Here is a 25,493-nt window from a genome sequence, read left to right as displayed (position 1 = left end):
ACAGAGAAATCTTCCCCTCATAGAGGCCTTCAGTGCCCTCTTTCCACTTATCCGCTCATTCCTCTGCATTTAACAGTGGAATTCACATAGCACTTTTAATGTTACCACCCTTCCTTTCAATTTCACCAAAGATTGTTTTGACTTTTAATCATGCTGAGTCAGTCCTTCCGACAATCAATGGTTTTTTGATTTCTTCGCGTGGTTCTTGTAACCATTTCATTGTAACTTCTGCACTTTCTACTTATTTCATTCCTGAGTGATTTGTATTTCTGCATTCCTGAATTTCTCTGAACATTTTTGTATTTCATTCTTTCTTTGATCAACTGAAGTATTTTTTCTGATAGCCATGGTTTCTTCGCAGTTACCTTTATCATCCCATGTTTTTCTTCTCAACTTCTGTGATTGCCCTTTGTAGGGTTCTCCATTCCTCTTCATGTGATCTGCCCATTAAAGATATTCCGCACAGCAGTGTCTATAGCCTCAGAGAACTTAAAGTGTATCTTTTCATTCCTTAGCACTTCCATGTCCTACTACTTGGTTATTGATTCTTGCTGACTAATCTCATGAACTTCAGCCTATGTTCATCACTACTACATTGTGATCAGAGTCTACAGGGTGGTCCAAAAGTCCAGAAACACCCTGATAAAATCCAAATGGAGTAGGAAACAAGGAAACAGAGTCCCTACACACGAGGAACAGGAAGGGGGAAACTTTATAGGATATGCCATCAACATGGCGGCCATCTTGAAAGCCGCCATCTTGGATTCAACTCCAAAATTTCAAATGGGAATGTGGTCATGTGACATATCAAATAGATAGAGAATTTCACCAGAAAAACAAAACCGTTGTTATTTTAAACATAGCTTTATACATTCTCGGGTTATAGCCAATTACTTGCGGCAGCAGTGCGACGCTCGACAGCGTAAATATTACGTACTGAGAAGTCCTAAAATGGAGTCTGAAACGGTGCAAAGTGACTATCCCATGCCTGATATGTTACATATGTTTAACTGGTAGGTATCATTTACTAATGCTAACATTTTAATCATTGTTTCCTTATTTACAGTTTACAAAAGTCCTTAACACATGAAGAATGCATTGAAATCATCTTGATATCAGGAGAAAGAAGCACACGGGTCATTGCTGAGGATTTAAACAGTCATCACCCACCCAGACAGCCCATCACTCACAGCACAGTTGCCAAATTTTTGGCCAAATTCCGAGCAACAGGTTCTGTCGCAGATAAGCCTAAGGCTGGAAGACCAAAATTCGCCAACGATGAAGCAACAACAATGAGCGTGTTGGCATCATTTAGCAAGCGCCCGCAACGGAGTACTCGTCGCCTGTCACAAGAATGTGGGGTTAGCCGTACCTCCATACTGTGAATTTTATCGCAGCACAAATGACACCCGTACAAAAGTCAGCTGCTCCAACACCTGGACGAGGATGACACAGACCGTCGAGTACAGTACGCAGAATGGGTGACACAGCAGCTGCAGATAAACCCACGTTTCCCCTATGAGGTGCTGTTCAGTGATGAAGCCAATTTCTTTATCAATGGCGAAGTGGACAAGAAGAATCACAGACACTGGTCCGACAGAAATCCATACTGGGTTGATGCTTGCAAAACGGTCAACTCACAAAAAGTGATGGTCTGGTGTGGTGTGCGGGGTACCAAAGTCGTTGAACCTTTTTTTTATTGATGGTACGTTAACAGCCAACGGTTATCTGAGGTTATTGGATGAAGATGTGTTTCCCTCGTTGTTAACAGAGGACAGGACATTTCCGGAATTCTTCCAGCATTATGGAGCCCCACCACATTATGGGCACAATGTGCAAGCATACCTGGATGTGCAGTTCCCTGAAAAGTGCATTGGTCGTAGGGGTGATGTGGAGTGGCCACAACGTTCACCAGATTTGACTCCTTTGGATTTTTATCTTTGGGGTCATGTCAAAGCACTGGTTTATTCTGTGAAAATACGGGATTTGCATCATCTATAGCAGCGCATTGTTGTTGCGTATGGTCAACTTCAGACAGATGTGTTGGTCAAAGTTCATCAGGACTGGGTTCGGAGGATAGCATTAACAATCCAACATAATGGACAACATATCGAGCCATTCCTATGACTGTTGGTGGTCTCTTGGGACTGTGTAACATCGGCGTAATGTCTCTTCGGCACATAACACACATGCTGCCGAGCGTCCCACCGCTGCCACATGTAAATGGCTATAACCCGAGAATGAATAAAGCTATGTTTAAAATAACAACGGCATTGTTTTTCTGGTGAAATTCTCCATCTGTTTGATATGTCACATGACCACATTCCCATTTGAAATTTTGGAGTTGAATCCAAGAGGGCGCCTTTCAAGATGGCCGCCATGTTGGTGGCATAGCCTATAAAGTTTCCCCCTTCCCGTTCCTCGTGTGTAGGGACTCTGTTTCCTTGTTTCCTACTCCATTTGGATTTTATCAGGGTGTTTCTGGACTTTTGGACCACCCTGTATATCTGCTCCCGGGTATGTCTTTCGGAATCTCTGCCTGACCATGATGTGATGTAACTGAAATCTTCCTGTACCTCCCAGTCTTTTCCAATTATACCTCTGCCCCTTATGGTTCTTGAACAGAGCATTTGCTATTACTAGCTGAAATTTGTTGCAGAACTCCTGTAGTCTTTCTTTTCTCTCATTCTTAGTACCAAGCCCATATTCTCTTGGAACCCTTCTTCTACGCCTTCCCCTACAACTGCATTCCAGTCCCCCATGCCTATTAGATTTTCATCTCCTTTTACGTACTGAACTACCCATTCAATATCCTTACACACTTCATGTATCTCTTCATCTTCAGCTTGTGATGTCGGCATGTATATCTGAATTATCATTGTTGATGTTGATTTGCTGTTGATTCTGGTGAGAACAACCCTATCAGTGAACTGTATGCAGTAATACACTCTCTGCCCATCATTCCTATTCATAACAAACCCTGCTCCTGTTACACCATTTTCAGCTGCCTTATGGGTACACATTGTGTGTCTTTAATGCATTGGTTTCCATTGTCTTCTGCATCATCATAATATTGTTGATCATTGCTGATTCTTCTGCCTCCAGGGGCAGTTCCTGAATCCAAGGACAAGAGTGTGTGCTGAACCTCTGTCTGCTCCTCTGCCCTCTTTGACAAGGTCATTGGCAGAATGAGTATGACTTATTATGCTGGAAATCTTCGGCTGCCATTGCTGATTGGTATTGAAAATCTAAGTAGCGGCAGGGTTCAAACCCAGGATGGAGGATGTTTTGATTACTATCAAAGACGCTACCCGTAGATCACAAATACATATTCATTTTCATGCCACACATGATGTCAGAGATATTCTCGATGTGTTTTGGTTCTAAATGTGACACTAAATGATTAAATATAGTCTTTTCAGGAACAGTTTCACGAATACTGAACTGTGCCTCTACTTCATAGAACCATATTTCGGATTTTTCACTCGAAAAAGGAGGAATTTTAATGCTAACCTTATTTGCTTCCAGCCGATCCTCGGACATATTTCTGCTCGTCGCCATATCTTCTTATCACGTAGGCATCGCCAATCATAGTTGCAGTAATGTGGTGTATTTACTGGAACATAAAAAGTTTTAGCATAACAATATTTGTTAACTGTTTTCAATATACATCGCCAATAACACAATGACACTTAGTTCTTTTGAGATGTCTTTTGTTGTTTTGTTGGTATTGTGAGCCTACATTTTATATCCTCTCTGCTTCATCCATTGTCATCAGTAATTTTATTACCCAAATGACAGAACTTGTCCACTACTTCTAGTTTCTTGTTCGCTACCCAAATTTCCTCAGCACTGCCTGATTTAATTTGGCTACAGTCTATTACCCTTGTTTTCATTTAATTATGCCTTCTGTTCAACAGATCATCGTAAGTACTTGGCCCTTCTGATATAATTAAAATGTCGTTATAAACCTTAGTGTTTTTATTTCTTCTCTGTGAGTTTTAGTTCTCTTTACAAATTTCTTCTTAATTTCGTTTACTTCTTACCAGACAGACAGATTTTATAGTATTGACTACAAGCCTCTCTCATATGGGAATGGTCGAACTTGATATATTGAAACCATAGAGTTCTTCTTTTTACCTAAATTTCAGCTACCAACATGAACTGGAAGTTACTGAAATACTGTTGTATGAAATATTGCATTTTTTAATGCGGTTTCCACTCTTGGAATTTTCTGGTGTACAGATACTTAAAAATTACGTTGTTCGTATGGTTTCCACATTTGGAACTGTCTGGTGTCAGCCCTGAAATCTGTCATTGTGGGATGCGGTGCTCATTTGTCACTATTTCCATTGGATTGCAAGGCAGGCAATGAACTGTTGATTGAAAGCGATCATAAGATAATTAATTACTCTTAGATAAATACAACTTACATTTAATCTATAATATTCCTTCCAAGTTGTTACGGAGATACACAAATAAATATGTGGTTTCCTATATGTCAAAATTAATTTCATATCCTGTAAATGTCACCAGAATGTAAAAAGGAGAAGTTTCAGATACATATTCGTTATGCACAATGGACATACAATTAAGGTTGACTTAAGACAGCCCTGCGAGTTTGTTTTCAGTCACTTCATTATGAGTCATTTTATTTTCTGACCTGTTTCTTGATATAAGTTTTATTGTTTTTCATGAGGCAATTTTATGTGATTTTTTTTTGTTTATAAGCAGCTAATTCAACTCTGAGATGCGGTAAACTATTTTGTGCCTGTTAACTCAAGTTAATATCCTGACACTAAATGATTTTTTTCTGGCTTCAGAGAAAATCTGAAAAAGATGCACATTTAATGTCGTAATTTCTGATCCACCCCAATATTGTTTTGCAACATCGTTTTTCTAGTTATGCAATTCACATTCAGAACAGACAAAGTACATCTCAAAAAGTATTTACATTTAAACATCTGTCTTATCAATTTCAGTTGTGTCTCTAGGAGATGGTTGAGAATTAAATGTGACATTGTAGTTGAAGACTTTTCCAGAGTATAACTTTCTTCAGTTTCCTTGCCATTAGTGGATTAGCAGTCTGCAATGTCATTTCTAAACCCATGACAGCATTATTTAAATATTCATCTAGAAGTTTAACTACCATTTTGCCCCTCGTAACCTAACAACCTTGAGTTTGGTTTTTTGTTGATGGCTTCAGTTGACATCTTTTGTATAGATCTGTAGGAAGCAGCAAGACTTTCAGAGGGTTTCTAGTCATCTGTAAGGCAAGATTTAATGAAGAGGGTATTTTCTGAAACTCAAACTAGGTTTAGGAAGATGTGTTCCTGAACATACATCAGAAATTTAAAGAAAGAACCCCTCCACAAAAAAAAAAACTTCTCTTTTAACAAAACTGAAAGGGAATTTCTGTCCAGTAATAATAAGGTGGACACTTTTACCAAATATTGTGCACCACGCTCACCGTAACAGCAGATAGATCCAAGGGTGCTCATAACCCCCCCCCCCCCCCTCCACACACACACACACACACACACACACACACACACACAACTTCCAATTTCTGTCAGCTGCGGAAATTTAGTATGAAGGCTTTCTCAACCATTGCTTGCCATTCATGTCCTTCATCTATTATGACAACACTCTTGTATCTGTGCAGATTGCCAGTAACCTATTGTTCCTTGTATTTTATCTCTGTACCTGTAGAATTATGACATTGTCAGAAACTTGCTCTACATCCAAATGTTATAAAAATTGGGTTTGGCCTTTCTTCAGAGTATTTTCTAAGACAAATCACAGGATTATGTTCCTACATTATTATTTTAAATAGAAACGAAACTGATCTTTCCAGAGACCAGCTTCCACCAGTTTTTTTGTTCTTTAGTTTTTGCAGTCGTGACTTATTAAACTGATGGCTCTGTAGTATTCACACCTATGAGTGTGTTTGTCTCCTTTGGGATTGGAATTAACACATTCTTCTTGACATGTAAGGGTGTCTTGCCTGTCATGGGAGTTGTGTATCAGGTGGAATGGTTTTGTCATATGTTCTGCCAAGGTCTCCGACAATTTGAGAGAATGTTGTTTGCACCAGTTGCCTTGTGTTGACATACATCAGTCAGGGCTCTGTCAAAATCGTTCTCGCAGTCTCATATCTCCCATCTGATTGCCATGTGCTTTCTCTCTCCTTTCCATAATATTGACAGCAAATTTATTTCCTTTCTATAGTCCTCCTAATATTCCTTCCATGTTTCCGCCTTCGTTCTTTGTTTAGTAATGGCTTGCCATCTGAACTCTTGATATTCATATATCTGCTTCTCTTTTCTCTATTTTGTTATAGGCAACATCTGATGTTTTGCAGTTTATGATCTACCCTCGAAGAATCTATGTTTACTTTTGTGTCTATACTTTTAACATAACTTATAAATATTTGGAAGAGACTTATCTGTAGATTATGAATACGACTGGACATCAGCTGTACAGTTTATTAGTGACTCATGAAAATTTGTGTCGGACCAGGATTTGAACTCGAGATCTCCCGCTTATCGCTAGTGGTCACCTTAACCATTTCAGCTATTTGTGCACACCACCTGGACTGACCCAGATCTCTATATGTCATTGTGTACACGTCCTGTACTTGCACACTTGCTGTGATTCCTGCAAGGGGCCTGTCTAGGTATGAAATACAGTTTTGCAGTGTACACATAGTAATGTGCAGTGTCCTTCAAATGTGCATGCTCTCATATCTGGAGGACACTGCATATTGCTATACAGTCACTGTGTAATACAAGACACTGCAAAACTGTATTGCAAATATTTGATTTCATTGTGTGTTATCCCATATGCATTGCTTAATCTTTCAAAATAAATCTTTATCAGTGAAATTGGTAGATGAAGTATCTGTCAGGATATCAGTGCTGTGCAAAGCATTGTTCTCATGTGACAGACAATTTTCTGATTCAGTCTATATTGATTTTTAAAAGTTGCAGTTTTGACACTTTTTATTTGATTACTTGTGAAATTTTTATGCTATATTGATTACAAATGCCAAAACCAGCATAAAATTTCAGATAATATAGGCCCAAGTAAGAAACTGTGGAACAAAAGTCATCTCGTAAAATGAAAACATAATTTGAAAACAGATCGGGATTGATTGATTGATTGATTGATTGATTGAGAGAGGGAGAGAGAGAGAGAGAGAGAGGGAGGGAGAGAGAGAGATTTCTATGATCTTGCAATTTGAATCTGGAATTGGATTCGTGTTCATTATGGGGAACACGATGCCTCAAATAAACATTGTTTCTGTTACATTTGTGTTAGTGAATATTATTATTTATTGGCAGTTCTTACAGGTTGTTAGTGAATTTTTTATATGTAATTGCTGGTGTGATATTTAATTTAGTTACAGACATTGGAAACCTGGTAAGTTGAATTTGAAGCATTTAATATGCACAATTTTGTGTGTTGTTAATTAGTTTTATTTGATGTTATTAAATTTGCTCATTTGAAATTACGGACACTCCATGAATTCGTTGTATTACATAATACTATTTGAATGCAGGTAACTTACTTGGAGGACATTTTACAGATTGCATTCTCACTACTAGTTTAAATCAGCTGTCAGAATGCTGTCTAAATATCTGTTGTGTATATAAATATGTTTAAGTTCCCCTGTTAACTTTATAGGCATGAAATGTTAAACCACTTTCTCTATGCATATCAATTGATTGACTGTCTGCTTTTACTTACAGCACCTTTAATTTCACTTTAATTTCACTGGCTTGTTACTTACAAATAACTGAGAATGCTATCAACTGACTATTAGTGTTAAATTTATGTCCTAGAAGAGCTACACCTGATGTGTTGAATGTGTAGAGCTAACACAGTAAATTTAGCATTAGATGTGTCAGTGTTCTCACGTACCCTATCACACGATATCTCCCTTGCATGGTGCTTTGCATGAACTGCAGTTTGTTGTGTTGCAGATTGGCAGTGAAAGTGCACAGAACACTGAGGGAATTAAATTTGAGACGGTGAGTGATGCTTTATGGTGTAATTTAATAACATGCTACAACATATAGATTACTGTGTTATTCAATCAAAGGTGGAGGGGGATAAATACTAAATGGCCACAATTGCGTCATTCTCACAAGTCTAATTGTTCACAATTTTTTCCTCTTGTAATACCTGTTGTTACTTAAGGGGTATGCAAAAATAACATTTACTCATATCGTTAGTATTTTACTCATAGAGAGGAGTATCAATTTTTTATGTGTGGAGTTCGCTAACTAATTCATTTGATACTTTAAAATCTCATCTTAGAAATTTTATTTCAAAAGAAATTGATTGCTGCCTATTGAAGTGTCTGGTTAACTTTAACTTTTGTTTATTGAAATGCAAATGTGCAGTGAAAAAACAGACACACAATTTCAAATGTACGACATACAGTATTACTTAATGTTTTTGTCTTTTTGCTGAAAGACTTAAAGATGCTACATATTGTGTGTGTGTGTGTGTGTGTGTGTGTGTGTGTGTGTGTGTGTCCACATTTCAGTGTAGCTTGTTTGAAAGTGTAAACTTGAATTATGATGCACTACCATCTAATGTCTTGTGTAGTCCTTCCCTTGTGGCTTGTAGCTTATAATATTTTAATTAAACTAAGTTTCTTGCTCTGTGAGAGAGTTTATTTACAAGAAGAATTATTTCCTGAAACTGTAAATGCATTATATTGTAGCCAGAGTATTTATTAGTTAATAAGAAATGAAGAATGATATGACCATTTCTACATTCATAATGTTGCACTGGCTTCTTAACAAATTCAATTTTGTGTTATCTGTCTTCCAGGTGTAATTTTATACTATTTGTTTTCCATATCATCCATTGTTATCTCTTACATCCAACCTTGGCACTTATTAAAGACCAGCACAGAAAGTCATGGATGCTAAATCATATGCTTCCTTTGTTTCTTGAACATTGTGGAATTCAGGTAGAGATCCTACCACCTTTCTGAATCTTTTTACCATTACGTTGTCCCCCACCCCCACCCACCTAGTCTTCCATTACGACTATAGCTACTTCAGAATTGTTCAGTTTTTAACAACTGCCATGCATTAGTCTCTTGTAGAACTATTAGCTCCTGTAATTGTCTTTTGTGATAATACATTTTCTGGCTACTGTTATAGAGTTTCCTTATGTGCATCTAACCCCTTTGTAACACTCATCTTTCTAAACCCATGTGCTACCTCATCCTCAGTGAGGATAACTTTTTCAAGTGGGTCACATGCCTTTGAAAGTTATGTGAGAACACCAGTGGAACGTATGTTTTACATCATGTCGTTACACTGTAGTAGGTGTCTTCCAGTCACTAAAAGATAACTTATTCCTACTTCAATGATCAAATTCAAGTAATTCAGTCATCATTATGATGGTTGGTCAGCATAGTGCCATAACCAAGTACTTCATTTCTCCCCTTACATTGGCATCATTTTCTACACTCTTGCACCCTTTACAGAATGTTGTGCTATATTGTACGTATTATCTTAAGAAGGTGTAGAGTTCCATAAAATGTTCAGCTGCTTCAGTTTTGATTATAATCCAATTAAAATTGCTTGATAGTTTGATACCTCTTGGGTTGCAGCTGGTTTCCTCCTATCACAGTGTTCAGTGACATGCCCGAACTGTTTGCTGTTGCCAAATTCCTGCAATAATTGGTCAGTTTCCTTCCAATGCTTGCCCAGCTTTCTTTCTTGATCTGTTTGATCCCAAGTTACTCATCTGGCACAATTTACTACTTCATCACACACACACACACACACACACACACACACACACACACACACACACACACAAAAAAAAAAAACACTCAAAAACTGCTAATAAAATACACGCATTTTTCATGCATCCCTAACCAAATGTTACTGGGTGCTTCTGGACAAGACGTGATTCAGCATCACATACACAGTTATCTTAATCACAAAGATTGGCTTGCGTTAGGTAAGATTTGTACAACATTCTGTGAAACCAAATGTTTGAAGCTTGCAGTGTCACCACATTTTAAAACTACTTCACGAAGTGTGGCATAGCACAGTGATTAACACACTAACATGACGTGTGGAAGGTTTGAATCCTGGCAGGCATAGAGAATGTTATTTTATTTTTTTCACTAAATCTAATCCAAAGTGTATATTATTTTTATTCAGTAAATGTGTTCAAATGTAATTTTTTGTTTGCAATACTTCGCCGTGTCATGTTCATCATGATATTGCGTTTTTTATTTGCTTTATTTTTCTTCGCATCGTTCTCTTTTGGTTTGAAACATGCGTGCATTGCCTGTAATCTGCAACAAAGTGCCAATGAGAACTGCTAATCAGTTGGTAGTGCGGCAACTCATCTAGCCAGTGTGAGGATAATTTCAGGTAACCAATGATATCAAGAAATTAGTTTGCCTTTAGCACTGAAACTGAATGTTTTCAGTCTTGAGTTTGCTCATAGATGTTAACTTTTATTAACATGAACAAAGCAATTCTGATTTTAGTTCTGCCGCAAATTGTTGACCACTGTTTTCTCGGATATATTGCACATTAGGAGGTTGTGATGGACATAAGTTTAAATTCAGGGCTACAAAACAAATCTCTCCCACAGTTTAGCCATTGGTCACTTAAAATCAGCTGTCGACAGAGCATCTCATGTTTCCGACGTACCTCGTGGCAGTTGCGTCCAACATTGCTCGTGTTGCACATTGATCCCATTTTTTAAGTGACCTGTCATGTTTGTGAGTCACCCATAACTGAGCGGTAGGCAAGAGACAACATGGCAACTCCGTAGTAGCAAGTGCAGACGTCAGCTATCAACTAATTTTTATCAAGCTGTAGCTATGATTTTTTAAATATTACTTATATCCATGCAGCAGCGGCAGACAACAACAACAACAACAACAACAACAACATTACAGTAGATTTGTTTGAAAACATAAATTCACTTGCAGCATCTTTATGCACTACATACTAACTTTATATCGTATTTATTCGAATCTAAGCCACACTCGAATCTAACCCGCACCTGAAAAATGAGACTCGAAATCAAGGAAAAAAATTTTCCTGAATCTAAGCTGCACCTGAAATTTGAGACTCGAAATTCAAGGGAAGAGAAAAGTTTTAGGCCGCACCTCCAAATTGAAACAAAGCTGGTCCATTGTAATATGAGACACAATTTAGGTCGAATGAATGACGATACAGCTACAGTAGTTTGGTTCGAGTCGTAAGCTTAGCAGTTAAGCTTTACCAGGTAGCCATTGCTATGCGTCAGGCGCTCCGTCCGTATTTATACGGGTACCCTTCCTTTGCTTATTGCTTATTTTACTTTGATCTGATAAGTGCTGTTCTCTTTGTTATAGGTGTTTACGTCACTCTAGCTGGACCTGTCGCCGCTCGCGGCACGGCTTGCTTTGTGCACCCTACCACTGCTTACAATTAAAAAAAAAAGAGAGGAATTGTCTCATTAGCGAAACAATGGCAAGAGACTGCTATTTGTTGTTACTTACACTGCTGCTTTCTTTGATAATGATCAACAAGAACCAAATAATAGGCTGTGTATGGTAGATGATGTTCTGAACGCGAATTTAGCTAAAAAGTTTTCTCCGTTTGAAAATCTTTGCAGATGCCTCTTTTGTACATTACATTCTGCACAGAAATTAGTCATCTTAGATTTAAAAATCTACTCAATTGCCGTGCTTCATTTCTGACTGTATCAGTATTAGGCATAAGAATAATACGAATATACATGACATTATATGTATATTCTTCTGCGTTTTCTGTTGTCTCACACTAGTTTCGTAGTTTATTAGTCAGACAGGATTTAAATGAGATAGCAGCAAACACGAAAGAATACATGGCAAAATGTTTATATTCATATTATTGTTATGGTGACGAGAATACTGCATGTGATTCACAATTCATAAAAGTTCCTATTAGCAACCATCTCTTCTCACAGGGAGGAAAAAATTCAGAACATAGAGTTGGCCATATTGACAAACATCCCAAACAGTCTTGCCAGTCGGATTTTCATAGTATATTGAAATGCTGCTACATTCGAAGATGAACAATACGGAAAAAAAGCTCAACTTGAGTTGCAGTTTTGGGAATAGTGCGAAGTCGCAATGCGCCAAATCTGGCGAGTATGTTGGATGGGGTACAACCGCCATGTTGTTTTTTGCCAAAAAAAAGTCCTAGTGAGTAAGGGCGTGTGACAGGGCACATTGTCGTGCAGCCAGTTCCCTTGACGCCAAAGTTCGGGCTGTCGTCGCCGCACGTTTTTACGGCCCCATCGCAAAATGTCACAGTAGTACGCGGAATTGGGTGGGACGAATTCTTTGTGAACAATTCCCTTTGGTATCAAAGAAAACAATGATCAGTCTCTTCACTTTGCTCTTCACCTGTCGCGCTTATTTGGGTCTCGGAGAGCCCAGGCTCTTCCGCTGGTACGATTGTTGCTTTGTATCTGGGTCATAACCGTAAATCCAGCTCTCATCGCCGGTGATAACCCTTGACAAGAAGGTTGGATCATCAGATGCGGTCTGACAAAGGTCCGTGCACACTTGAACATACTGTGCCTTCGTAAAATCGCCACAAACCAAACACGGAGTGTTCTGGAAATCACAATGGACACACAACACGTCCTTCCAACTTAATGCCACTCCACTCACTGACTCACCAGATATGCAGCTCTCGCCACCTTGCAGTGCAAAGATCTGCTACTCCTACATTCCAGATGGCAGCACCAGCTCCGAAAATTTTGGATTCCACCTCATAATTGGGGCAAAATGAATTTTTTAATGTATTTTTCTTTTCCCCGTGGAATACTGTGAACACTTGCATGTTGCTAAATAATGTGGACCAGTTTCTAGTAATCTGCTTAATTGTGAGCGAGCTGTAAAGTATTAAATCAGTGAGTGGGAGAAAAAAAGTGCAGCAGATAAATGGCATATCATTAAACAAGCTTTATTTAGCAGTGTGTGTTCATAGAAATGAACTATATAGAAATGAACCATACCAAATGCTGGAAATCTGTAAACACTGACATACTCATGTGAACCAGCAGCACTTTCTGCAGTTTTTGTAAATCATAAGTGACCATCAACCCATTTGGCTCTGTGTGAATTTAACAGATTTCGGAATAGAATTTTCTTTTTTATACGTTGTAAGTCGTGACTTGAGTTAAAGAACTCAGATTTGCTTCCATACCAGACTATGATGATTAAGATTGAGATTTGCATCTGTTCCAATGGGGGGATGCAACATTAGAACACTTAAAGAAAACTGTTTCCTGTTGTATATTGCATCAAACTTAGATAAATACAGGAATCAGTTTCATACTAACATTTTTCTTCCACTAGAATGTTATGAAAACAATAGATTGCTCACTATGTAGGGGAGAAGCTGTGTCGCCGACAGGCACAGCAAAAGACCGCTATACATTTGAGATTTTGGCAAAGTCCTTCTTCTAAAGTAGGGGGAACACACACACACACACACACACACACACACACACACACACACACACACACACAAATAAATGCACTTGCACAAGCTCAACTCAACACACGTGACCATTATCTCTGTCATTGTTCAGCAACCATTATCTCTGTCATTGTTCAGCAAATGACATCAGAGATACATAGAATGTTGTAGGAAGGATAAGAAGAGAATTGTAAGAAAAAATGTGATGGAAAAATAAATATATCAAGTCAGAACAAACAGTGGAAAATTCAAGATACAATAACGACAATATTGTGAAAAGGACAGACTGCTACTCACGATATGAAGGAACACTGAGTCACACACAGACTTAACAAAGAGACTGCTATACATTTGCACTTTCAGCCAAAAAAAAAAAAAAAAATCGCTCAAGCACGACTCACATACTGTCTCTGACCTCTGAGGGCAGATTGCAAGCAACTTTGTCTTATGAGAGAAGCGATCTATCAATGGGGGGTCAAGGAGGGGGTTGGGATGGGGATGGGGATAGGGAGAGATAGCAGAGTAGGGATGAGGGAGGCTGTAGTGCTGCTTGTGAGAGCATGTATTGACATGGTGGGTGCTCCCACAAGCAGTCACCTCTACACTGCTACCCCTTCCCCATCTCACCCCAGCATCCTCCTTGACTGCACCGCTAACATACTGCTTTTCACATCAGGCATAGTTGCCTGCAGCCCGGCCTCAGTGGCCAGAGGGGCAGTGTGTGTGTGTGTGTGTGTGTGTGTGTGTGTGTGTGTGCGCGCCTGCCTGCCTGCCTGCCTTTCTGCACATCTGCACCTTTGGCCAGAAACTCAAATGTACAGCAGTCTCTTTGTTGTACATGTCTGCAACTGTGTCTCCTCTGTATGGTGAGTGGCAGTCTATGATTATTAGAGACCGGAAAATGTAGCATCTATTTTTGTCGAAAATCGCATATATTTTCTTTGTTTGCAAATGATTAGACACACAAATGTAATATGCTGTCGTGCTGCATGAGTGAAGGCAAACAAATTATTAGTTCTTTAAAATTGACTGGTGAGAATAGTTATTATTGGGAACTTTTTGACTGGAATGTTTGCTTTTGGAGAATCTTAAACACTTTTTTCTTCCGAAATGGCCTTTGCTTCCAAAACTGATTGTTCTGTTGAAAAGCAGCAGCATTTTCCCGCCAGTTACATGAATGTGTCTTCCTTATAGGTATTTCTGGGCATCATTTGTCTTTTCCCGCCCAATTTGAAGATTAAAAGATCTGCAGACTACTAATTTTGACATTTCGTGGGACTTTCATAGCCCTAAGACCCATGCTTGACAATGCTGCCAGTATAACTGGCAAGGCACTTTGTATAGAAGTAGAATGGAAAATACAACAACTCAATTTTAGCATTAGGGGAAGAATTTCGGCACCGTCGTAAAACTTTACAGGTTCTGTTTCCCAATCGCTATACTGCAGAGGGCGGGCGCTATAGACTATAGTCACTGATGGCCGCGAGTGTAAACGAGCTAGAATTTTGACCGCCACGTGAGGAGGAGCAGTGTGGGGAAACAAACCCCACCTCCATTTCGCTGGGCAGCAGCCTACAGCGGAACTGACACATTATCACAGGGATGGCTGATCTTTTCTGGTGTTCTATGGGTCATAATTGAAAGCCGTGATGGACCAGGATTAGTAAATTCAGTTATTTCAAAGGAAGAAAAGAAAACAACGAGCAACACACAATGCAAAGCGTTCGGGGATGGCTATCTTTTGAGCTTAAGGTAACAAACAAATGTGTTCCTTTCTTGTAAAATGCTAGGTTCCTTGGCTGAGTGCTACATTGCATTTATGTGATGTGTACGTTAAACACATCATTCATCCATCCACAATTAGCATGGTGCCAGATCATTGAGCGCATTGATAAATCATTGAGCTTGTACACTTCAGTTTGCTAGTAGGTTCATGCACAAATTATCTTTCCAAAGTGGGCTTCGCCAGATGATGATGTACAATGCCAGTAACTGCTTACATTTTTGATATTATGTGCAGAAAATAAAACTATTTCAAACTATCTCTGATTAATAGCTCGTCTAGATAAAATTCACTGTGAAACAGCATCTATTAATTAATTTCACATTTTCACATTTTGAGGTAGAAATAACATCTATTTCACATTTATTGCAAAATGCGAATTTTTCCGGCCTCTAATGATTTTCATAATATTGTCGTTATTCCATCCTGGATTTTCCATTGTTAGGTCTTCCGTGATATATTTATTTCTCCATCGCTTTTTTTCCTCATGATTCTCTTATTAGCGTTCTATGTATCTCTGATGCCATTTGTTGAATAATGTTCTAAAAATGTTTTTTTTTTTGACCAATTTGTATTGTTTATTTGTCTTACCACAAACCATTCCTTGAGATTTGAGAAGTGCACCTACACCTTTTTGTACTTTCTTTGTTTTACATTCCTAGTAATGCATTTGCTTCCTTTTGATTTCAGTATTTGCTGTGCCTTTTGGTCTACTTGCAATTGCAAAGTTAATTATGAGCAGCCTGTCGCTACTACCCAATTGTTCCTTGTTATCATATGTTGCCCCACCCCTCTCTTTCTCGGGCCCTTATTGTACAGTAGAGAATTGAACATATGGTTGCACCAAGTTAATAATGGTTCTGGAACAAATTAAATACCTTAAGAGCCTGTATCACTTTATTTAGCAGTTCTACTCCATACTATTGATAACAGTGATTTAGTCATTATGTATCTGTTTCAAAAGAGATAGTTGGTTTTTAAGTTTTAGGAAATGTTTGTGCCAAGTATTATCTAATTTGTTTAATACACACACTGCTGTGCAACTTGAACGAAACTTTGTAATGAAATTTTTGTGACTAGAAGTTGACTTTGGCTACATAGGTTTTATTTTTAAAATTTTATTATGTTGGGTTAGTGTTGCACCACATGCCTATCTTCGTTGACACACTGTAAGCATCATTATGTCACGTGAGTAATCTGTAATACAGCTACCATAATGTGTAAATACTGTTGTTTGTAGTAGATGTCTTAAAGACTGTTTCTGTGATGTAACAATACTTACAGTCTAAATATAGTAAGGAAAGCTCTGGTAGAATGTAAATGATTTAGAAGTAAAGGCTGCCAGTAACCAAATGCAGAAATGTTTAATTTTTGATGGACACACAAAAAAAGAGTAAAACTTTACTGGCTTTAAGAAGAAATCCTTTGAAGAGCTAGGTACATCAAAGATGTAGAGCCTATGGCCCAGTGGCAGTCCGACATGATGAAATTTTAAAATAAATTGTGTGCTGTTGACGACAACTTTGTTGTTGTTGTTGTTGTTGTTGTTGTTGTTATTGCTGTTCTGGAGGCAGTGGGTGATAATGATACAGTTTGTTTCTGCCATCACGCTTCCATATGGCTGCATGCATAAAAACAACGAAACTACAAATATTTCCTTACTTAGCAATTTTTTTCTTTGAGATACATTGTATTTTGAAGGTGGTGTATGTTGTAAGTCTTCACGATAAAATTAAAATGGGTGTTAGTTAAGAAAGGTTCACCCACTATCCCTTTTTTTAAGTACTCCAGTTACTGATGGATTGCGATTTGAACATTTGGTTTCAAGAAACATGCAGTCTGCAGTTCTGGTAGAACTCCACTGCTTTGAGTAGTGGCAACTCGGTCAATTTTTCTTGAGCGGAATGAAGCATTTTCATTTTAGGTGTGAGATATGGAATTAATGTTCTCTCGTGAAAACTTTAACAAACATACTACAATCATCATCATCATCTTGGACAGTTTCCAGCCACTGGCTGGGTCTGTCGGGAACACAAGCCTCTCCATCGTGTTCTGTCTTTCCACCATTCCCCCTCTTCCACCTTCGTCCAGTTCTCTCCTCTTCTCATCACACATTCCTTCACTCCCTTCACCCATCTATCCCTTGGTCTTCCTCTGGGCCTCTTCCCCTCCAGTTGCAGATCAAACATCCTCTTTGGAATTCTTCCCTCATCCATTCTCTTCATGTGTCCATACCACTGCAGTCTTGATTTTTCTATCCTGTCCTGTGCTGGTTCCTCCTTTAGTCTTTCCCTCACATACACATTTCGCAATCTGTCTCGTCTTGTTACACCCAACCTGCTCCTCTGGAACTTCATTTCACTAGCCTGTATTCTACTTCTGTCGCTTTCGTGCATTACCCATGTCTGACTTCCGTATGCCAATATGGGGACAAAGTAGGTTCGGTATATAATTCCCTTGGATTTCTGTGGCACCTCCTTGCTCCAAATAAGCCCCCTAATGCATTTGTAGAACTGCCCTGCTTTTCTGCACCTTTCATTTATTTCCATTGCGTTTCCCCCCTTACTTTCAATCACGCTTCCCAGGTACTTGAAGTTCTCTACCACTTGTAGTTTTTCCCCTCCACAAGTTATATCCACATTTGGCCTATTCTTCTTCCTTGTTGTGACGATTATTTCACTTTTCTTTGCAGAGAAATGCATTCCATATTGTGCTGCCGTTGCCTCCCTTGCATCTAACTGCTCTTGCACCTCCTTCTCGCAATTTCCCCATAACATCAGGTCATCGGCAAAAAGCACTGCTTTCATTTTATGATCTCCAATTGCATCTGGTACTTGCTGTAGGATTTCATCCATAACAATAATAAACAATAAAGGCGAAAGTGCACTTCCCTGTCGCAGCCCATTTTCCAGCTTGAACCATGCAGTACGTTCCCTCCCCACTTTCACACAACTCTCACTTCCCTCATACATTTTTCTGACTTTTCGTGTTATCTCTTCATCTATCCCTTTTGCGTTCAGCACATCCCAGAGCTTGTCCCTACAGATACTGTCATACGCCTTCTCAATATCCAAAAAGGCCATGATTAAGTCCTTCCCGTACTCATAGTGCCTCTTCTGCAGTTGCCTTACCGCAAATATGAGGTCCATTGTTGATCTTCCTGGTCTGAAACCGTACTGCTCCTCTTGCAGTCTACTTTCAATACTGCTTCTTATTCTCTTCTCCAGGATCTTTTCATAGATTTTTCCACAGTGGCATAGCAGGGTGATTCCTCTGTAGCTCTCACATCTCCTTTTATCCCCTTTCTTGAAGATCGGGACTATAATTCCTTTCTTCCAATCCTCAGGAAATCTGTTCTCCTTCCACACCACCCTCAGCACTCTGTATAGTCACTGGGTTCCTACTTCTCCTGCTGCTCGCATCATATCCACTGTTACTTCGTCCCAACCTGGTGCCTTGCCCCCTTTCATCCTCTTTATGGCTTCTTCCACTTCATTCCAAGTTAGATCATCAATTTCCCCACTATTATAATCGTCTGCTGCCTTAGGCTCTCCATCGCTGTTAGTTACCCGCTTGGCGGCATTCAACAGATCTTCAAAGTACTCCTTCCAAATCTTTTTGAGCTCATGCATTTCCTCCACAACTCTTCCATTATTATCCATGATCCTCAGGCACTCGCTTCTGTCGTTCCTCTTATTTCTTACCATGGTGTAAAGTACTTTTTTTTCCCTTCACTGTCCTCTTCTAACATTCTTGTCCATTTTTCCAACCACTTTTTCTTCTCCTCCGCCCTTACTATGGTCTGTGCCGCTTTCTTGCTTTCCTTATACTTTACCCTAGCTTCCTCTGTTCGGGTCTGGAACCATTCTCTGAAGGCTTTGTTTTTTCGAAGTACTGCCTCTTTATATATGTTGTTCCACCATGGGGTTTCCCTACTTCTCCTCTTTGTGCTAGTTCTTCCGCACACAGTCTCAGCTGCCTCAACTAGAGCCCTCTTAAAATCTCCCCATCCTTCTTCCACTGTTCTCTGATCTTTCTTTGGCAGCTTCTTCCTGATCAGTGTCTGGTACTGGGTCCTCCGTTCATCCTCTTTCAGCATCCATGTCTTCAACCTTTTCTCCTGTATTTCTGTTGCCCTCCTATCTTTTTTCTCTCTCAGGGTGGCTACCAACAGCCGATGGTCACTGTCTAAGGCCTCAGATGGAATGACCTTAACATATGTGAGGCTGCTCATCATCTGCCTACCAAACATACTACAATATCATAACTTATTTCACACCATAACTAATATTTTCCTGGCATATGGGTCTTGAGAGCCACAAATAATTACGATATGGCATAGGCACAGTCTGTCACCTCTTAGAGATCCCTGGAGATGTACTTTTGGTCTCTTAGAGGTAATATTTATGGTGGTTTCAGAATTAATAGAGATCATTTGTTTGTGTGCAGAAATCATACTATGAAGTAGGAAGAACAATACATGTAAAATCAATAGCAAAGGGTTTAGAGATTTGAATTACAATGTGCGAGAGAAAGTATAATTCACTTAAGTAGAGTAAAATATGTGATACAAGCAACAACTTTTAATTAGTAAAAAATTAGTAACTAATCATTACTTATAGTTGAATGTGTGCCATTCATTTTCCTGAAAAGTGATATTGTGACAATATTTATGTAGAATATGTTGTGTGTTTTCTTTATCTTTAACCTTTCCGTGCTATTGCTGATTTTTGTTGCATACCCGGCTGAAGTCATTCTTTTCCGTTCCCTACCTCGCTGAATTATTTTTGCTGCTGTCTGGACGCATTTTACACAATTTCAGCGCTCCTCTCATTCGAGTCTGAAATATCCTGCTTAGTAGGCAACAGATTTCCCTTAATATTCCTTATAGGTTACCTAAATGACCACCTTGGTGCGCAGAAAAGAATTATATTCTTGTTTTTCACTTCATTCCATCAAGAGTACTGATGAATGCAAATTGGTGCACAGTATTCTTCTCTACTGCTGCCCAGCTTGACGACTTGTGTGAATAGATTATGGAGCACACAGGCTCAAGAAATATATTTGAATTAAGTTAACTGGAATTATGTAAATTGAAATGTTAAATGGTCAGTGAGTTTTGTAACACTAATTGGTGAAACAGAACAGTCAGTTAAGGTCATGTCACACTTCTGCTGACTGAAGCAAAATGTTAGACACAACCTTAAATATAGTTTGTCTTGCGGTCCTCTCATGCTCTGAGCATATCGAAAGCTATAGTAAATAATTAAACTTCTGATAAAGTGAATAAAGTTGACTGTTTCAGCCACTATGTGCCAATGAAATTTGCATGACTAATCTCAGCAAAATGCTTTCATCACCTGATGCCTTATTGTTGCCTCACATTAATCTACATCATTTACGTGGGTAATGTTTGTCTTTGTATTTAAAGAGTGCACAGACATTGCTTCAATATCATGAAAGTATTTTCCATCACAGTGAGTTCACACTAGAATGTCACGTGCAGTGTGTAATGGGTCACTTATGCTGGGTAACTTATGTTAAATTTTTTTTGTTTTGTTTTAGTGCCTCAGGGTGCTCCTACATTCCCCTCTACCAGCTACCCATCATTACTGTTTTATCACAAAAATGTACTGCTCTGTTTTGTATTTTGTTTTATTCTGTTGCCTACATATTTTATATTTTTTGACGCCTACATATTTTATATTTTTTGACATACTTTTTCCTCTTATTATTTACATGCCATTTTTCGATTTTTAAATATTTTTGTTACTTAATTTTTTGTTTCTTTTGATTATTTTTTGTTGATTTTGATTGGTGATGGGTGTTCCTGGGAAGTTCAGTATGAGAGATCAATGTGATGAATGAGTGGTAGTGTTTGGCTGCACTTAGGACCAATCGCCATTGCTGCCCAAGATTGCAGGTGACCCTGAGGTGATGACAGAGGACTCTTTAGATGGTGGTCCACCGTCCGTAGGCTCTGGAGATACAACCACACCCTCTGCAACACCAGTTGCCAAGAAGGTCAGTTTCTGTGTCTTTGGCAAATGGTGATGTTCCATTACCTGCATGCATGAAACCTTTCCTGCTCAATATCAGATTTTTAAGTAAATTTTTGTGTGATTTGAAAATTATTTTCTGTAAATTGTAATTGATTGGTTGCTTTCTCTATGTTTTCATATTTCTGGCAGTCAGTTTTTTATGGCTATGGTATAGAATTTAACTTTGTCCTCATCATAACAACTTTATGTAGTTTGAAGAAAGAAGTGAACAATGAACAAAAAAAAAAAAAAATAACATTTACACTGAGAAGGCCTCAGATTTTGATTTAGAAGCATTTTTCTTATTATGGGAAGATTTGTCACATCATTCTTGTCGGAGACATTTGTGTGATTGATATTTAGACAAATATCATCTTTTTCTGAAGCCTTATGGTTTGATTCTAGAAATCCCAGGGTAAGAAGCTGGTGACTGGTTACATCCTTTATTCGGGAGATGTTCGGCGAGCAGTCCAGGCAAATCATCCTGATTCAAGTTTTGGTGAGATCAGCCGAATAGTTGGAAATGAGGTAAGTAATTTAGAGCTGTGATGCATTTTGATGGTTTTAATATTATAATGAGTGCACACTTGCTGGTTTCTCTATTTTGTATAATTTCTTTACTCAGTTGTTTAACAGCGTGTTGGATTGAGGGGGTGACGTGTAAGTGAAGAGTGAGTGTGGTTGAGATAGACAAGGTTTGGTTATTTTTAGGGACATTAAGTTTCTAAAAATGGAAAATGCAGGCTGGAATAGTGGCAATATTATGAAAAGGATAGATTGCTACTCACCATATAGCAGAGATGCTGGTTTGCAGACGGGCACAACAAAAAGACTACTAAACACATAAGATTTTGCCCTTGAAGCTTTCTTCTGTAATAGACAACATACACACACAGATTCATAAAAAGGCAGCTCACACACACATGATAACTGTCTCTAGCTGCTGATGCCAGCCAGAGACAGTGGTCATGGGTGTGTGTGAGCTGTATTTGTGTGAATGTGTAAATGTATGTTGTCTGTTTCAGAAGAAAAGCTTCTGGTCAAATGATAACATGTTTAGTAGTATTTTTGTTGTGCCTGTCTGTGACTTAGCATCTCTACTATATGGTGAGTAGCAATCTGTCCATTTCATGATACTTTCAAGATTTTCTCATGTTTCACAAGTAGGCTTGTACTTTGTATTGGGTATAGTTGGGCATGCTGAGATTGGTTTGCTTTGCCAACTAGATGTGGCGTGATCTGGTAGGTGATCACCTTAGAAATGTAACTTTTGTCATTTTGTACCTAGGTCCACAAAGGAGTTAGGAAGGAAGCTTGTCCTACTAGCTGTATCCCAATGACAGAGAGTGAGTATGCAATTTTGAGTGACGCCCTGAGGTGGCAGCGAGCAGCCATATGGAATTGCTGTCCCACAATCCATAGTGGTCATGCATAGTGAGTGTATAGAGGGCATATTGTCAGCAGTTTAAGTTTCAAGGCAACAATCTATCTCTTCTAAGCCAGTGCTCTTAGTTGGCACTTAGGCCACAATGAATTATCCCAGAACAGTACAAGAAAATGTTTTTAACGAGATATTTGAGATAATAATTAGACTGATTTGTGATAAAATTTTAATCTCTTAGCCCCATCCCCCACAGCTCTTCTTAAACTTCGGTTACATGATAAATCAGTCAAATCTAAAGGCCATGAATTACACTAAATACCTAGGAATTACAATTATGAGTAACTTAAATTGCAAAGAACACACAGAGAATGTTGTCAGGAAATCGAATCAGAGACTGCGTGTTATTGACAGAACACTTAGATTGATTTTGTTTCAGCCACGAAAATAAATCATTTACAAAAGATCATTACTATTGTTACAATTTTGTAAGACTGTAATACTGATTATACAAGTTATCAATAATTTCTCAGTTAGTGGCATTAATGCGGTGGAGGTTATAGATTCCTCGCAGAGTCCACATGTGTAGTGCTTTGTTCCATAAATCACTGATGATAAATGTCAGACATAACGTAACAAATGCTAAATATCTCAACCTGCAGTAGTCCACAAATTGCTTCATTACTCACTTCGTAACAGATAAATGAATTGACAGCATGACACAGTGGTACCTACATAAGGGCTACTATGGTGTTGCACAGCATCATCATTATTATTATTGCTACTACTGCTACTGCTACTGCTACTATTAGTGGCCATGGCCAGACACAAAGCATTAACAACCTGAAGTCCTTCAATTTCTGCCAGTTTTGAAATAAGTAGTGCTGCAATAAAGTGATTTACAAACAGTAAGTATAGTGCACACATTTTAACTTCGTTAAAATGGGGTTTCTATGTGCAGATCAAACAAGTGCTGCAATGGAGAGGAGTAATGCAGGGACAGTAAGAAAAAGAAGCTCCAGCAATGTTTGCATTTCTTATTATGTAAGAAGAGACTTCTATTGAGCAAATGTTGCTAGCATCAGGTTCTTTCTCCTTGAACCAAGTTAGGAAGCACCCCATCATTAATTTTCTGTCTTATTGCACAAGACCACTAGATTCTGTCAGCAGCAAGACTGAAAAACTAACACTGATAACCCCTCAAGGTTAACTACTTATCAAGCATTTAACAACCCCTAATGACAAGTAGCCACTTGACAATGTGACCACCACTTACTTTGCAACAATGATTAAAATATTTGATTGTTAATCACAGCCATTGCATCTGTCCACTCGATTTCATGAGGTTTCTGAAGTCAGTTGAAATGTAGTAAGGTAGCCAAAAGTGTGTTCTGTCGATGTTTGGCGAGTAGATTTTTTTATCTATACAGTTACATTTCCATGTTAAATAATGCTATAGGTGTTTGAGATTGTGGCTTTCTTTATGGTTTAGAATCGTGGCTTCTAAAATAAAACACTTTATACTAGACCTCAAGCAGAAATGCAAAATTAGATAGAAGTTGAACTGAAGTTCATCGTGGAAAGACATTGCTGCTATGTACAGTGTTGGATGTGCCAACTGTTTCTGATCAAACTGGAACACATACCTTCCAATGTTTCAGACATCTTCCTGGAGTACATACTGCCATTGCTTGCCATCATTTCATAAAATAAAAATTTTAGGATGTTTCATAGTGATAATACTACTGTGTATGTGCACACTCAAGAACCAAGTTTTTGGGAAAATGAATGTCTCTTTCGATTTAACAACGTATAATCATTATGCGTGTGCACTAAATTTAAGATAATCTGAATAATCCGGCAGTTTCACTAATCTGGTACTCACATGTGCAAGGAATGTCCGAATTAGTGTGTGTCTAACTGATAGCCAGAGAGAAGTAAATACAGGGTTATTACAAATGATTGAAGCGATTTCACAGCTCTACAATAACTTTATTATTTGAGATATTTTCACAATGCTTTGCACACACATACAAAAACTCAAAAAGTTTTTTTAGGCATTCACAAATGTTCGATATGTGCCCCTTTAGTGATTCGGCAGACATCAAGCCGATAATCAAGTTCCTCCCACACTCGGCGCAGCATGTCCCCATCAATGAGTTCGAAAGCATCGTTGATGCAAGCTCGCAGTTCTGGCACGTTTCTTGGTAGAGGAGGTTTAAACACTGAATCTTTCACATAACCCCACAGAAAGAAATCGCATGGGGTTAAGTCGGGAGAGCGTGGAGGCCATGACATGAATTGCTGATCATGATCTCCACCACGACCGATCCATCGGTTTTCCAATCTCCTGTTTAAGAAATGCCGAACATCATGATGGAAGTGCGGTGGAGCACCATCCTGTTGAAAGATGAAGTCGGCGCTGTCGGTCTCCAGTTCTGGCATGAAGCCAATTTTCCACTCGCACGCGTTCAACCGTTTCTTCGCTCACTGCAGGCCGACCCGTTGATTTCCCCTTACAGAGGCATCCAGAAGCTTTAAACTGCGCATACCATCGCCGAATGGAGTTAGGAGTTGGTGGATCTTTGTTGAACTTCGTCCTGAAGTGTCGTTGCACTGTTATGACTGACTGATGTGAGTGCATTTCAAGCACGACATACGCTTCATCGGCTCCTGTCGCTATTTCGTCTCGCTGCGCTCTCGAGCGCTCTGACGGCAGAAACCTGAAGTGCGGCTTCAGCCGAACAAAACTTTATTAGTTTTTCTACGTA

The 25,493-nt window shown here is 38.8% G+C and overlaps 1 protein-coding gene across 10 annotated transcripts in view; it reads left to right on the top strand.

The window, feature by feature from the left end:
* The window catches only part of LOC126095313 (protein polybromo-1), a 326,966-nt gene that overhangs the window by 268,148 nt on the left and 33,325 nt on the right, over positions 1-25,493 (top strand). For 7 of the 10 annotated variants that reach the window (XR_007521952.1, XM_049910108.1, XM_049910110.1 and 4 more), the window contains exons 26-28: positions 7,989-8,036; positions 21,193-21,324; positions 21,747-21,869. Coding sequence is in view for 9 of the 10 variants with exons in the window: in XM_049910108.1 (XP_049766065.1) it covers positions 7,989-8,036; positions 21,193-21,324; positions 21,747-21,869 (303 nt within the window). In the remaining variant the exon portion in view is untranslated. The remainder of the gene's footprint in view (positions 1-7,988; positions 8,037-21,192; positions 21,325-21,746; positions 21,870-25,493) is intronic. The other 3 variants (XM_049910112.1, XM_049910115.1, XM_049910114.1) reach the window with 3 other exon arrangements.

This window comes from Schistocerca cancellata, chromosome 8 (assembly GCF_023864275.1).
Source record: "Schistocerca cancellata isolate TAMUIC-IGC-003103 chromosome 8, iqSchCanc2.1, whole genome shotgun sequence".
Classification (NCBI taxonomy): domain Eukaryota; kingdom Metazoa; phylum Arthropoda; class Insecta; order Orthoptera; family Acrididae; genus Schistocerca; species Schistocerca cancellata.
This window is presented reverse-complemented; position numbering and strand designations above follow the sequence as displayed.